The following is a 13,140-nucleotide window of genomic DNA, read 5'->3' as shown; positions in this document are numbered from 1 at the left end:
TCCTCGTTTGGGACAGTCTCAGATTCTCCATTGATCGGCAGTGTGCCTCTCCTCTCAAGACAGTGCCGCATTTGGTACTTCCCTGGGGGTCTCTCTCATGACTAGCCTGTTGCCACTTCAAATCCATCGCAACAAAAAGGATCCTCTCGGTGCTTGGGCAGGACCCTCCCTCCTCCTATGTGTCCCTTCGCAAGATAGGCAGGAATTTGGTAGTGTCTGACGTTGATCCTTCAGACAGTGTTGCTGTTGAAGTTCTCCATGGTGTCGCTGGCGGCGGCCCTCCTGCCAGGGAGAGGAAGCAGCTGTGACTTGAGAGCCTGGCTTTCATTGCCACCAATTTTATCTGCTTTTTGGGGACCGCACATGAGTTCCCCAAGGAGATGCTGCTGCTTTTGAAAACGGAAATGTAGTGAATATGGTACTTGTGGATGTCGAGAACGTCGGGGTTGCTTGGAATTGTTTCAAGCCAGGGTGGGCTTTAAGTTTTGTGAATGACTTTTATGAGTTTATGTTCAATACAGAGTAACTTGTGCTGATCTTAGTGCCGGTCAAGACGGACTTGTGGCTGCAAGTAAAAGTCGGCCTGAAATTTGCCAAACTTCAGAATTCCTCCCAAAGTAAAGGGATAGCTGGATCAGTTAAGCTAAATAATGACTCAGTCTTGGGGAATAGAAGCAACGTTTCTTGTTACCTCAGAGAACGGGAAAATGGCATCCCTGATGGAGAGCCCGCAGGGTGCCGTGTGAAGAGGACGAGGCGACGCTGACCACTCTGCTTCTTCTGCAGGTCGTGGCCTACCACTACTGCCAGGCCGACAACACCTACACGTGCCTGGTGCCCGAGTTCGTGCACAGCATCGCTGCTCTGCTCTGCCGGTCCCATCAGCTGGCCGCCTACCGAGACCTGCTGATAAGGGAGCCCCAGCTCCAGAGCGTGCTGAGCCTCAGGTCCTGTGTGCAGGACCCAGTGGCCGCGTTCAAGAGGGGTGTGCTGGAGCCACTCGCAAGCCTGAGACACGGTACCTCCCAGCAGCCACCCGTGTCCTCCCTCTCCCCAGGACAGTCCTCAGAAGCGGGGTGGGGGTGCGCTTGACTCTGGGGTACGAGTGCAGTGGGCCCAGGGAGGATGTGAGTACATCTCTCCTCCCCTTCCTCAGAACCGTCTCCCCAGGGCTCCTCCTGGCTCCACTCCAGATGGCCTTGTTTTCAATTTTATATCTCTAGTGAGAATTCACTCCGCGGTTGAACATTTCCAAAGTAGCTGATTTGTAGCCGTAGGTTCCTTAGATGACTTGCTGTCTAGGAACTGCTGCCTGCATATTTTGCACTCCTAAGGCGCAGGGGGGTAAGTTGATTGTCTGGGGAACTTGCCGGCATGTTTTTCCAGGGGCCTCTGCTCAGTTGAACCTGAAGCTGTTTCTAGAAGTGTCCGTTTGGTTTTTTTGCCCTTGAATCTTCTCCACCGTAGGGGCGTTAGTGATATTATGGGCCTTTGACTTTCCATCTTCCCTCCCCCCTTTCACTCTTCACCTTTTGAGCTAGTTTACCTGCCTATGTAGCACTTCTGCCAGATGGTGCCAGAGAGAGGGAATTGAAACAGATATGTCGTCATTGCACCTCATCCCTGGGCAGAAAGTTGGCACTAATGAATAGAAAACTAGATTCGGGCTTGGAGGAGTCTCTGCAGCAGAGTTCTCGCCTCCATTGGCTGTGTGCCTCGGACGGGATGCTTTGCCCTTTGAGGGTCAGATTTCCTCGCCAGAATCCATCCAGGGAGCTCTAGGCGGGGTTGCGGGGTGGGGAAGCCTAGAGTCTTTGGCAGGTTTCATCTCGGTCTGTGTTGGTTATCTTTGCTGTAGCTCTCCCCAGTGACAGGAGTTTTTGAAGAGCTAAGTGTATCATACACAGGGGTGAGATTCTGCTGATGTGTGTAATACAGTACGTTTCTGAAAACTGTTTGGTGAGAATTGGTTTTCTTTAGGCTCTGCGCTCTGGTTTTCATTACAAATTTAATAGAAGGCATGCTTCTGTGAAAACCATGTCTTCTGCCATATGTAAACCTTTTTAGTTTTCCTTACACTTTAAATTGTGCATTAAAATACACTGGGGGGGTGCTATCTTATAGAAATGTATAATTTCCTAATTAAAAAAAATTATTTTCTCCTTTAGAGCAGAAAATTCCTGCAGAAGAATACATTATTTTGATAGATGGTTTAAACGAAGCTGAGTTTCATAAACCTGATTACGGAGATACACTGTCTTCATTTATTACCAAGATTATTTCTAAATTCCCTGCGTGGTTGAAGTTGATTGTGACTGTAAGAGCGAATTTTCAGGTAAAAGAGAGTTCTCACATGTCTTTCCAAGACCCCAAACCCCAATTTTACAGTTTTTACAATTACGATTTTAGATGAATGCTAACAGCTTCAACTGTTGTCAACCATTTAGCTGCTGAATTGAAAACTGTATTAGAGCTTTGACATATTAGTGCACAGAGCTCTAAACAGGAAAACTCTGACCTTTTTACCCCCAAGGCACATTTATCAAGATGTCAAGTGAGTTTCTTATTATCATCAAGCTGTACTTGTGCTTCTAAAATAGAAGTGTCTCGCCCTGGTTCACCATAACTCAGTTTGGGGGGGCTCTTTGAGGCGCCTGGCTAACAGGTCTACCAGATTTTAAAGTTATTCCTGCTTGTAGTTATTTGTATGGGTTTGTAGTGGGACTTTGTTTTTTTTGTTTTTTGGTTTTTTTGTTTGTTTGTTTGTTTTAATGAAGGGAAAAGGGAGGGATGAAGGAGAAAGATTTTTAAGGCCTATTCTGAATAAAAGCCTAGTTTTTCATAAAACTTAGACGTGAGGTAATGCTTGCAGCGAGATGAAGAGTGTTTGTTTTTTTTTTTAAATTCTCTTCCTCATCTGTCCCCTCATTTAAACCCTAAAATTGTATCTTAACAGCCATTGACTCCTTCCCTCCTATCCATTTTTAGTAAAGACACGAGACATTAGATTCTGATCTTTTCCCTTTTAGGATGATATTTATCTTAAAATAGCATTTGGGTTCTTTCTTTCCTCCTTAAAAGTAGAATTAGACCTCATTCGAACTTGGTGTTTGTTTTTATGGATGTTTGATCCATACACTTTTCAGTCATTTTTCACACAGCGAGCAGAATCTGGCAGTCAGCAGCACAGAAGCAGGAGTCCTGTGTTTTACATGCGAGCTGTGTAAGTTTTCAGAGGCTCCGTTAGCATCTGTGTAAAATGGGGGGGGGTGCGGTAATTGTCCTCAGCCTGTCTCCTACGACTGTCACATTCAATGAGGACATGTACTTAGCTACTTCACAAATGATAGAGGGATTTAAAAAAAAAAAACCTCATCTCTGCTGTTAGGTGTCAGGACAATGCTTATCTGTGGGATGGCAAAGGGACACGGGGCTTCTGGGAGCTGGCAATGTTCTTTGTCTACCTGCTGGTCCCACAGGTATATTTGACTTTGTGGAAGTGACTGACGCTGTGCAGTTAGGATTTGTGCACCTCTGTGTATCGCACTTCAATTTAAGTTTACCAAAAAACAGCAACTACAGAAAACCAAAATGACAGTGGGCTCTACGAATGTCCAGCAGCTTGGTTACGGCAGGCTGTCACTGGAGCCCAGCCTGGGGGCAGTTTCAGATGTCCCAGTTGGGTTATGCAGCCCCAGTATCTAATGCACAGTGAAGGATGCCTCTCGTCTGGCCACGGTCTTAGACGTACGGCGTTGGTTTGTGTCTGTCCTTGTTATTATAAGCAGTTGCACAGTGTAAAGATTACGGGTATCAAGTCACCTGGGGGTCTCACTGCCCCTTTGCTGGTGCGGCCAGGCTGCCGCCATCTGCTTGAGGCTCTTCCATCTCTCTTGGCTCTGCGTCCTCGGCTGAGGACCTCAGGAAAGCCTTTTCTGATTTGATCTCGCATCAGGAATTTCTTTCACATAAGCCTTTTATCTTCAGTTTATCCTATTACATGTTTTAATACAAAACAATGAGTCCCTGTAATCCGTGAAAATCCTCCTTGAAAGGAAACCAGTGGATCTGGTTTGAAATGCAGCTGACGTGAAAAAGAAAGCTCTGTGGAGTGGCACTGGGCGTCTCATTCTTTTGCAGGAAATCGTCAGCAAGCTGCCATTCGTCAAGCTGTCCTTAGATGACTTCCCAGACAACAAGGACATCCACAGCGACCTGCACGCCTACGTCCAGCACAGGGTCCACAGCAGCCAGGACATCCTCAGCAACATCTCTCTGAACGGCAAGGCCGACGCCGCCCTCATCGGGAAAGTGAGCAGCCACCTGGTGCTGCGGAGCCTCGGCTCCTACCTGTACCTCAAACTCACCTTGGACCTCTTCCAGCGGGGACACCTGGTCATCAAGAGCGCCAGCTACAAGGTGGTGCCCGTGTCGCTGTCTGAGCTCTACCTGCTGCAGTGCAACATGAAGTTCATGACCCAGTCCGCCTTTGAGAGAGCGCTGCCCATTTTAAACGTGGCCCTCGCGTCCCTCCACCCCATGACAGACGAGCAGATCTTCCAGGCGATTAACGCCGGCCACATCCAAGGGGAGCAGGGCTGGGAGGACTTTCAGCAGAGGATGGATGCCCTCTCCTGCTTCCTCATTAAGAGGCGAGACAAAACTCGCATGTTCTGCCACCCGTCCTTCAGGGAGTGGCTCGTGTGGAGAGCAGATGGTGAAAACACGGCCTTCCTGTGTGAACCCAGGTACGATGGGCAGCTCTGTGCAGGGAGTCTGATGTGTGACTGGGGAAGGGATTCCAAACACTAGTTGTGCTCTTGAACAGAAAGACAGTACAGCATGAATAATTCAGGAAGGGTGATGGAAAATTCTGCTGCTACAACAGAAGCTTCCTTCCTTTAATTGCTGGAATTTTAGGACTCCTCAGTACATCTGGACGAAAGAGAAGCTCGGCAGTGCCCGGGCCATATTTCTCTGGTGATTCTCTTCTAGATCCCTGCCCCCTTGCACATGGGCCACCCGTGGGAGGGTGTGGCATTAGCTGCAGGGAACAGCCGGCTTCCTTCGAGCCTGTTCACGGCTCAGTTTCTTCACCAGAGGGTCTGTGGACTGTCTCGCATCCTCGGCGCTGCCACTCCCCACCACCCCTTGAGCTTGTGGCATCTTGTCCCAGAGATCTGATGTGTCTGTGGGCCCAGAGGGCAGCACAGCCATCACGTCTGGCCTCCTCGTTCTGCATTTGTGTTCTGCACTATGTAACAGACTGGGATTTGGGGTCGGGAGGATTCAGGTTCAGAGCTCAGATGCCCCACTTACAAGATGGCGATGGGGCACCTGCATCCGGGGAGTCAGAGGTTCCACTGAGGCTTTGTAGCAGGGCTGGGCCAGGATGCAGGTCTCCTCACCGCCCAGGGGAGGAGACGGGTGGGAAGCCTGCCTGCCCTGTGGCGTATGGTGCCAGTCAGGGTGAAGGACTGGGTGCTTCAAGGTGCGAACGCTCTCAGTAAGGGTGTGTTCATGTCCACCACCTCGCCCTGGCCCTGGCCTTGGCCGACATCATTGCTGTCTTTTTTTTTTTTTTTTTGGCTGCGTTGGGTCTTCATTGCTGAGCGTGGGCTACTCTTCGTTGCCGTGTGTGGGCTTCTCATTGCGGCGGCTTCTCTTGTTGGGGAGCACGGGCTCTAGGTGCGTGGGCTTCAGTAGTTGTGGCACGTGGGCTCAGTAGTTGTGGCTTGCAGGCTCTAGAGCGCAGGCTCAGTAGTTGTGGCGCACGGGCTTAGTTGCTCCACGGCGTGTGGGATCTTCCCAGACCAGGGCTCGAACCTACATTCCCTGCATTGGCAGGTGGATTCTTAACCACTGTGTCACCAGGGAAGTCCATCATTTCTGTCTTGAATGGCTTCTGCCCTCTGTGAGTCAGAATTGCTCTCAGCCTCGTGTAAGAGGTCTGACAAGCTGCTAAACCGTCTGCTTTGGGCTGGACTGGACCTTGCGTCAGATGCTGGGGCCAGAGATGAAATGAATATGCACTTGTGGGCCGCACACTCCCTTCCTTCCATGACTGTTGACTTAACATTGACACACTAGGTCTAGCAGCTCTTTTCATGTTGTGGATAAGGTGTTTTCTTAGGCAGTACTGGGCTAAGAGTTTATTGTCCTTTGAACCTGCTTTGGGGCTATAAACTGTAAGTTCCAGGTTATTTGGCCAGACCGTAATAACTAGGTGAAATGTGTGCTGTGACACGTTTAGTCAAATCAGCTCATTTTCTAGGAGGATAGTGAGGTGGAGGCCAGCCTTGCTGACATGAGATAGACAGGCCTGGCTTGGCCTGTGGGCATAGTCGAGCAGAAGGAGGTGCCGTATGTAGGTCACACTGAGGCGTTAAGCTTCAGAAACTAGGAATGGCGTTGCTCTTAGAGTGGGTAAGAAGGGCATGGGCGGCTTTGGATTTTAGCAGTTTGAGTTTATGGGGTTGGTGGTGAGGTTCTGAGGCAGGTGGGGTCTAAACAGTTGGAGGAGAGGTTGGCGTTGAAGATCTGGCATCATTGATGGAGAGGCAATGGTGGGATGTAGTGAGGAAGTGCAGTGAGAGGAAAGGGAGCTCTGGACTTCTGGGACAAGGAGAAGGAGTGCACGGAAGGAGGTGAGGGGAGTATATGCTGCCAAGAAGTGAAGGAAGGTGAGGATGAAGGGGAAGCCATTGGCTTTTCATTGTGGGAGGAGGGTCCTAGATCCTTAGGAGATTCCTTCCATTGGGTTGTGAGGCGTGAAAGAGGAGAGAGCCAACGTCCTGGCATGGGAAGTGGAAGGGTTGAGAGGTTTCGGGTAGTTTGAGGGTGGGGAAGGGTATTGGTTTATGTTTCTAACAACGCAGGGGATTGGGACGTTGTCGGAAGCATCATTGAGACAGCATGGGGAAACACAATCAGTGAAGAGGGAGCAATTGGAAACACAAGGGAATGGGGTCAGCTAGCCTCCTCTGTGCTCCCGTTGAGTCCATTCACAGTGCCGTTCCAGCTGGATTTTGTCTTGTTTACGTGTCTCCAGTCCAGTTGCTGAGACCTCCTCAGGGCAAGGACATCGCGTTGTGCCCCGTGGGGTCCCCATCATTAAGCCATGATGCTGGTTATAGGGGGATGTTAACGCACAAATGAATGAATGAGAAATCGGGTTACGCTGACGAAGAGCATAGAAGGCGCTCACGTTGCGTAGACTGTGGTCAAATTCTGCACAGTCGTTACCACCTGTTTGATCTCGGACACATCATTTACCTGTCCAGGCCTCTGTTTCCCCGTGCAAACAAATTGGGGATCATAAGACATAGTGATTCACAGGGTCGAGCAAGTTAATGAAATAATTTAGTTAACTTTCTGCATCTGGCACGTAGTAAAAACTTGATACGTATAAGCTTCAGAAAATGAACAGACTCGTAAGTGCAGGTAGACTTAGAAGGGGGCATATGATCCCAGGGCCAGGAAAGAAGGACGTCAAGGTAGATGGGATGTAGAGGAGTGCAGGTGCCCAGTGACTGCATGGTGAATTGTCTCCTCGGGGAGGTGGGAAGCCACGTGCTTAGCTCAGAGCACTGGACACCTTTGGCCCAGCCACTGAGGGCTGCGTGATCGTCACCCGCAAGGGCCAGCCAGCCACAGTACTTGGCATGTCCTTGTGCTGGACACAGATGGCATGGCCACAGAGCCGGCAGACTGGGAGACTGAGGATAGCTGAGCCCGTGGGTGGGAGAGTGGCCCTGACTAGAGTGATGTGGGACTAGCGCATGGATAGGGACCAGGTAGGGCATGGAGCACTGGAAGGTGGCAGAAAGTGTTTTCCATGGGAGCAAGGGAGGCTCTCATCTGAGAGGGGAAACCGAAGCCTGAGGTCTGGGAGGTGGTGTGTGTGAGGGAGCACAGGGTATGTGCTCTAGACCCTGACAGGACGCGAGGCAGGGCACTCAGTGGCAGTGTGGTCTTAAATGTCATGCCTTCCCCTGCAGGATAAATAGCAATCTCGTGGTTTCCACCTGCCCTGATTTCCTCGTCTGTAACATGATTTATACGTGATATGAGAAACAGGCAAGCATCTGGATAGATAAATATGATTTAAATGATGAATGCTTTTAATCCTCTAGATCAGCGACTACTAGAAAACACATTTAGAAGAATGCTTTTCTTTTTCACAGTTTATCTTTTCCTCCACAACTAGCTGCTTTTCCTCAGCAAAACAGCACTTCAAAGTTTGTCAGGTTAATAGAAATGAAAATAATTCACCCTGCACAGAGGTCACCGCTGTGACCTTGGAATAAGCAGCCCTTAGCATCTTTTCCAAACAGATTGGCTCAGACAAAGGCATGGAGTCCACAGGAGACAGAATGAGTCCTACGGATGTAGAGGGGGAAAATGGGTGGGATGGCTCCTTCATGAGAGGGTTAGTTGGGGGATTAATTGGTGGTGTCAGTTGAATGTCTACCCTGTGCCCAGACGCAGCAAACCTACTCATACAGCTTAGCTTTTTTACCCCTACAAAGAAGGATCTGTGTTCCATTCAAGCCTAGAATTCTAGGTGTTTCTGATCGTGAGCTGTTGCTGTACATGGCCTGGTTTTTCTTTCCCTTCCATTGTAAGGCCTTGTCCTTTGGCCCAGGTCTGTCCCCAGTGGTGATTGTACTGAGGGGAGGCCTGAACGTCAGGTCCAGTGACGGTTCTGCTCTATTTGTCCACTTGCGCATCTGTCCTTTGTCCGTCCGTCCGTCCATCCATCCAAGAAATGCGTATTTGCGTTCTTACTGAGTCTTGGGCATTTGCTAGGTTTTGTGGCTATAGCTGTGACTTAGACAAGACCCTTAGTCACGTGGAGTTTACGTTTTTGTGACAGACCTAAATCAACAAATAGACTGATGAGAGAGTGATGGAGGATGAATAGGGGGCGGGTGGTTCCATCTTCAGAGACCTGCCCTGTCCAGAGGCTTCTCTCTGAGTCACTCCACAGAGATAGAGGAAGCCTGAGAAAGCCCTTAAAATGACTCGAGGAATAAACAGCATTGACCATCTTCTCTGAAGAAGCAGCTTTCCACCCGTTTTGTTTGGTGATACTGAAGCACCAGGAGAACAGTTCAGGGGTCGAGGGGAGATGTTCGCCCCGAGGGCCTGCAGAGAGATGGACTCGGGTCTTTGGTTACCAACCTGTGTGTTTCTCGTCCTAGGAACGGGCATGCTCTCCTGGCGTTCATGTTCTCGAGACAGGAGGGCAAGCTGAACCGCCAGCAGACCATGGAGCTCGGCCATCACATCCTGAAGGCACACATTTTCAAGGTGAGACCCACACCACTGCAGGGAGTAGCCCTCCATGAGCCTCACTCCCAGCATGGCCTCCTCCCTAAAAGTAATTGTTCTCGCTCAAGTGTGTATCTACCGCTATGATTACATTTTACTTTTTCCCTCTCTAAATCTTTTCTTTTCACTTAAAGCTTCCACTTCATTCATTCCCTTTGTTTCCTTGTTATTTAGTTGTTGAACCAGATTTCGTGACCTGTGTAGTTGCATACCACCTGGATTTTCTGATTGTGTCCTTATTTCTTGTGGCCTACGTTAACGTGTTCCTCTTTCCTCTGGATTTTTTTATCATTTGGTATTTATATCGAGCGGCTTAATCAGGTCCAGGTTTGATCCCCACCCCCTCTGCCCCACCGGGTGTCACAATTACTTTATACAGGGAAACCTTGTTTTATTGCACTTTGCTTTATTGTGCTTTGCAAAATTTTTTTTATTTTATTTATTTATTTATTTTATTTATTTTTTTTTACAAATTGAAGGTCTGTGGCAACCCTGCGTTGAGCTAGACTTTCGGGACCATTTTTCCAACAGCATTTGCTTCCTTCATGTCTCTGTGTCACATTTTGGAAATTCTTGCAATATTTCAAACTTTTTCATTATCACTTGTGGTGGTGATATGTGATCAGTGATCTTTGGTGTTACTACGATGACTTACCGAAGTCTCAGATGATGGTTAGCGTTTTTTTAGCAATAAAGTATTTTTAAATTAAGGTATGCACATTGTTTTGGACAATGCTATTGCACACTGAATAGACTACAGTATAGTGTAAACATAACTTGCGTGTGCACCAGGAAACCAAAGAAATTGCATGACTCGGTTTATTGCTGTGGTCTGGAACCAGACCCACAGTATCTTCGAGGTCTGCCTGTTAGAGTTAAAATGCTCCGTAAGTCTGTATAAGGTTTCTAGTGTCGGGATGCATGTGTGCTTGGTGTGATGCCATTGGCCACGATTGGTCTCTTCCTTCATTAGGGGTTCCAGATGGTGATATTCTAACATTTATTCTTCCTTTAATTGATTGGAGAACCTCTGTAAAGAGAAACTTTCTCCTCATCTGCCCCCGCCCTTTCCCCAGGCGTACAGTTGATGTAGGCTAGTTCCTCAACCCTTGGCTTTAGGGCGGGAAGGCTCACAGGTTCAGGCCTTTTCTGTGTGCACAGCTTTTGCCCCGCGTTCAGCAGGGACCTGCGCCCTCCCGGGCACACCCGCTTTCAGACCGACACTGCAGGTGGGAAAGGAGACCTTGAAGCTGATTTGTCGCTGTTGCTTCCAGGGCCTCAGTAAGAAGACTGGAATCTCTTCAAGCCATCTGCAAGCCCTGTGGATTGGGTACAGCACCGAGGGGCTGTCTGCCGCCCTGGCCTCCCTCAGGAATCTCTACACTCCCAATGTGAAGGTAAGTGACCCTCTGCCGGGAGGGCCAGAGCCCCCTGCCCCCCTGGCCGCTGTTGCTCCAACAGTCCTGCTCTCCCCAACACTGGCTGGTGGCCAGAGAAGGCTGGGACGCTACTACTAAAGATGCTGTTTCCCGATGGGAAGCACACAGACCCGAATGCTCTATTGCCGGTTCTCCTCTACAAGTTTAGCTTTCACCGGGGCAGGAAGAGGTGGGTGGTCAGGGGCTGCTACGTGAGCATGTGGTGACTGTTTCAGAGTGGATGAGATAAGGGAAGCAATTCACAAAGGAAACCAAAGGTCAGAGGAAACCCTGGTCAGATATCCAGGGAAAATGGACTTTTAGGGCATCCTGGTTTCAAATCTGGACTATCTCTTTATGGTTCGTAGGAAATTAAGCACTGATGAGTAACACAAAGTGGTGGGCACACAGAGGGAAACTGTTACTAAAGGTTTTTGCACATGTGTATTGATGACCACGGAAAGCGTAGCAGGGTCTGCCCGCTGCTGAACCACGAGCTTCCTCACTCTTGGTCAGTGGCTATCATGTCACAACGTTCTGCTGAGCTTTTTAGGATAGATTTTCCCTCCTCATTTAGTGCAGCCTAAGAATCTGCAGCGCACAGAGGCCGAGTATCTGTTAAGGCAACAAAGAGGAGTTAACTCCCGCAGAACGTGGAAATTACTGTCTCGTATCACTTTACCACCATCTTTCCCAGAGCAAAGTAAGATGAGATTGTAAGTGTCTTCACATTTTAGATTTCTCACCTGTTTGACACACCTGCTAGACTCCAGGCCTTTCAGCCCCAGGCCCTGATGTGTCCGGCTGCCTTCAAAAGCTCTGACATCGTTTCCCAAGGAGTCATGTTCTCCCCTTCAGTCACCTCCATGAGAACAGTCATACCTGTTCTCTCCTTAGTAGCACAAAGGTGCCGTGACATGGTCGCAGTGTGGTCAAGGGAAGCCCTGGAAGTTTCCAGGAATCTGTCTTCTACTTCTCCTCACTTTGGTTCATCAAATCCACCTGGGAAGGGGGCCACGTGCCCCAGAGATGGTGCTGTGGAGGACACTTGGGGGCCACTCCCGGGGGACTTCTGTGCCTCTCCTCCCCTGCTGTCAGTACGTCCCACCCTCAGCACCTACACCGTGGGTGTGTGTCTGGGGATCAGGGCCTTACAGAGCATTTCCTGTGTCTGGTGATGTGAACTCTCCTCCCTCTTCTCCCTTCCTCGCCTTCCTGGTGTATAGTGGTCCCTCGGATCGGTTCCAGGACCTCCCACAGATACCAAAATCCAAGGACGCTCAAGTCCCATATATAAAATGGTGCAGTATTTGAATATAACCTGTGCACATCCTCCCGTATACTTTATTTTTTTTGGCCACACCTTGCGACATGTGGGATCTTAGTTACTAGACCAGAGATCGAACCCGTGCCCCCTGCGGTGGAAGCGCAGAGTGTTAACCACTGGACTGCTGGGAAAGTCCCATTTCCCCCCCTCCCTCCAGTATACTTTACATCATCTCTAGAGTACTTACAATACCTAACACAATGTAAAGGCTATGTAAATAGCTGCTGGCACACGGAAAATTCAAGTTCGCTTTTTGGAGCTTTGTGGAAATTTTTGTTTTTGAATATTTTCAATCTGCTGTTGGTTGAGTCCACAGATGCAGAACCTACTGATACAGAGGGCAGGCTGTATTTATTTTCTTTTGCTTTTTTTTTTTCAACTGAAATATAATTGACAGATAACATTACATCTCAGATGTACAACCTAGCGATGTGTTATTTCTTTGGATTGTGAAATGACTGCCACAAAAGGTCTGGTTAACAGCTATCACCACATATGGTTATAAATTTTTTCTTGCGATGAAAACTTAAGATCTGCTCTCTTAGCAACTTTGAAATATATAATACAGTGTTATTAACTGTAGTCCCTGTGGTGAACATTACATCTCCGCCTGCTGGTGTATAGAAGGGAGGAGCCTGGGTGTCAGGAAGGACCTAGCGGTGCTCTGACCCTGGGGCAGCTCACCCACAGCCCTGCTGCCCAGTGAAGAGCTTGGGTGTTGGTTAGAGAAAGGCCACCACCCCCTGGTGGGTTCGGACAAGGTCTTTTGCAAATAGAAAAGTGCAGGTGGGCTCAGCACTGTTGGGGTTCCAGGCTTGATGGGTAGAGGCCACATTGGATTTCAGCCTGGCTCACCCCTGGGTGGGGTGCCTGGGAGTAGAGCAGCCCCAGGGAGCCGCTCCTGGGAACCTTGTGCTCAGCCCTGCTCCTTTGGACATTTCTACTCACTCTGCAGACCTCTAGGCTTGAGGGCTTGTGTCCCGACTGAAGCTATGTGCAAGTTTCATGCGGTGAGGACAGGGAAGCCGCTTTTATAGTTAAGGAGCACGAGCTCTAAGC

General features: G+C 49.1%; 1 protein-coding gene across 7 annotated transcripts in view; it reads left to right on the top strand.

Annotated features, from left to right (window-relative positions):
* TANC1 (tetratricopeptide repeat, ankyrin repeat and coiled-coil containing 1) overlaps positions 1-13,140 on the top strand; it is a 233,619-nt gene that overhangs the window by 177,711 nt on the left and 42,768 nt on the right. For all 7 annotated transcript variants that reach the window (XR_003437989.1, XM_027130617.1, XM_027130626.1 and 4 more), the window contains 5 exons: positions 787-1,018; positions 2,169-2,335; positions 4,141-4,748; positions 9,207-9,315; positions 10,611-10,733. Coding sequence is in view for 6 of the 7 variants with exons in the window: in XM_027130617.1 (XP_026986418.1) it covers positions 787-1,018; positions 2,169-2,335; positions 4,141-4,748; positions 9,207-9,315; positions 10,611-10,733 (1,239 nt within the window). In the remaining variant the exon portion in view is untranslated. The remainder of the gene's footprint in view (positions 1-786; positions 1,019-2,168; positions 2,336-4,140; positions 4,749-9,206; positions 9,316-10,610; positions 10,734-13,140) is intronic.

This window comes from Aethalodelphis obliquidens, unplaced genomic scaffold (assembly GCF_003676395.1).
Source record: "Aethalodelphis obliquidens isolate GAN/ISIS:26980383/991018 unplaced genomic scaffold, ASM367639v1 scaffold2, whole genome shotgun sequence".
NCBI lineage: Eukaryota > Metazoa > Chordata > Mammalia > Artiodactyla > Delphinidae > Aethalodelphis > Aethalodelphis obliquidens.
Note: the sequence above shows the minus strand (reverse complement) of the source record. Positions and strands in the feature narration are given on the sequence as shown.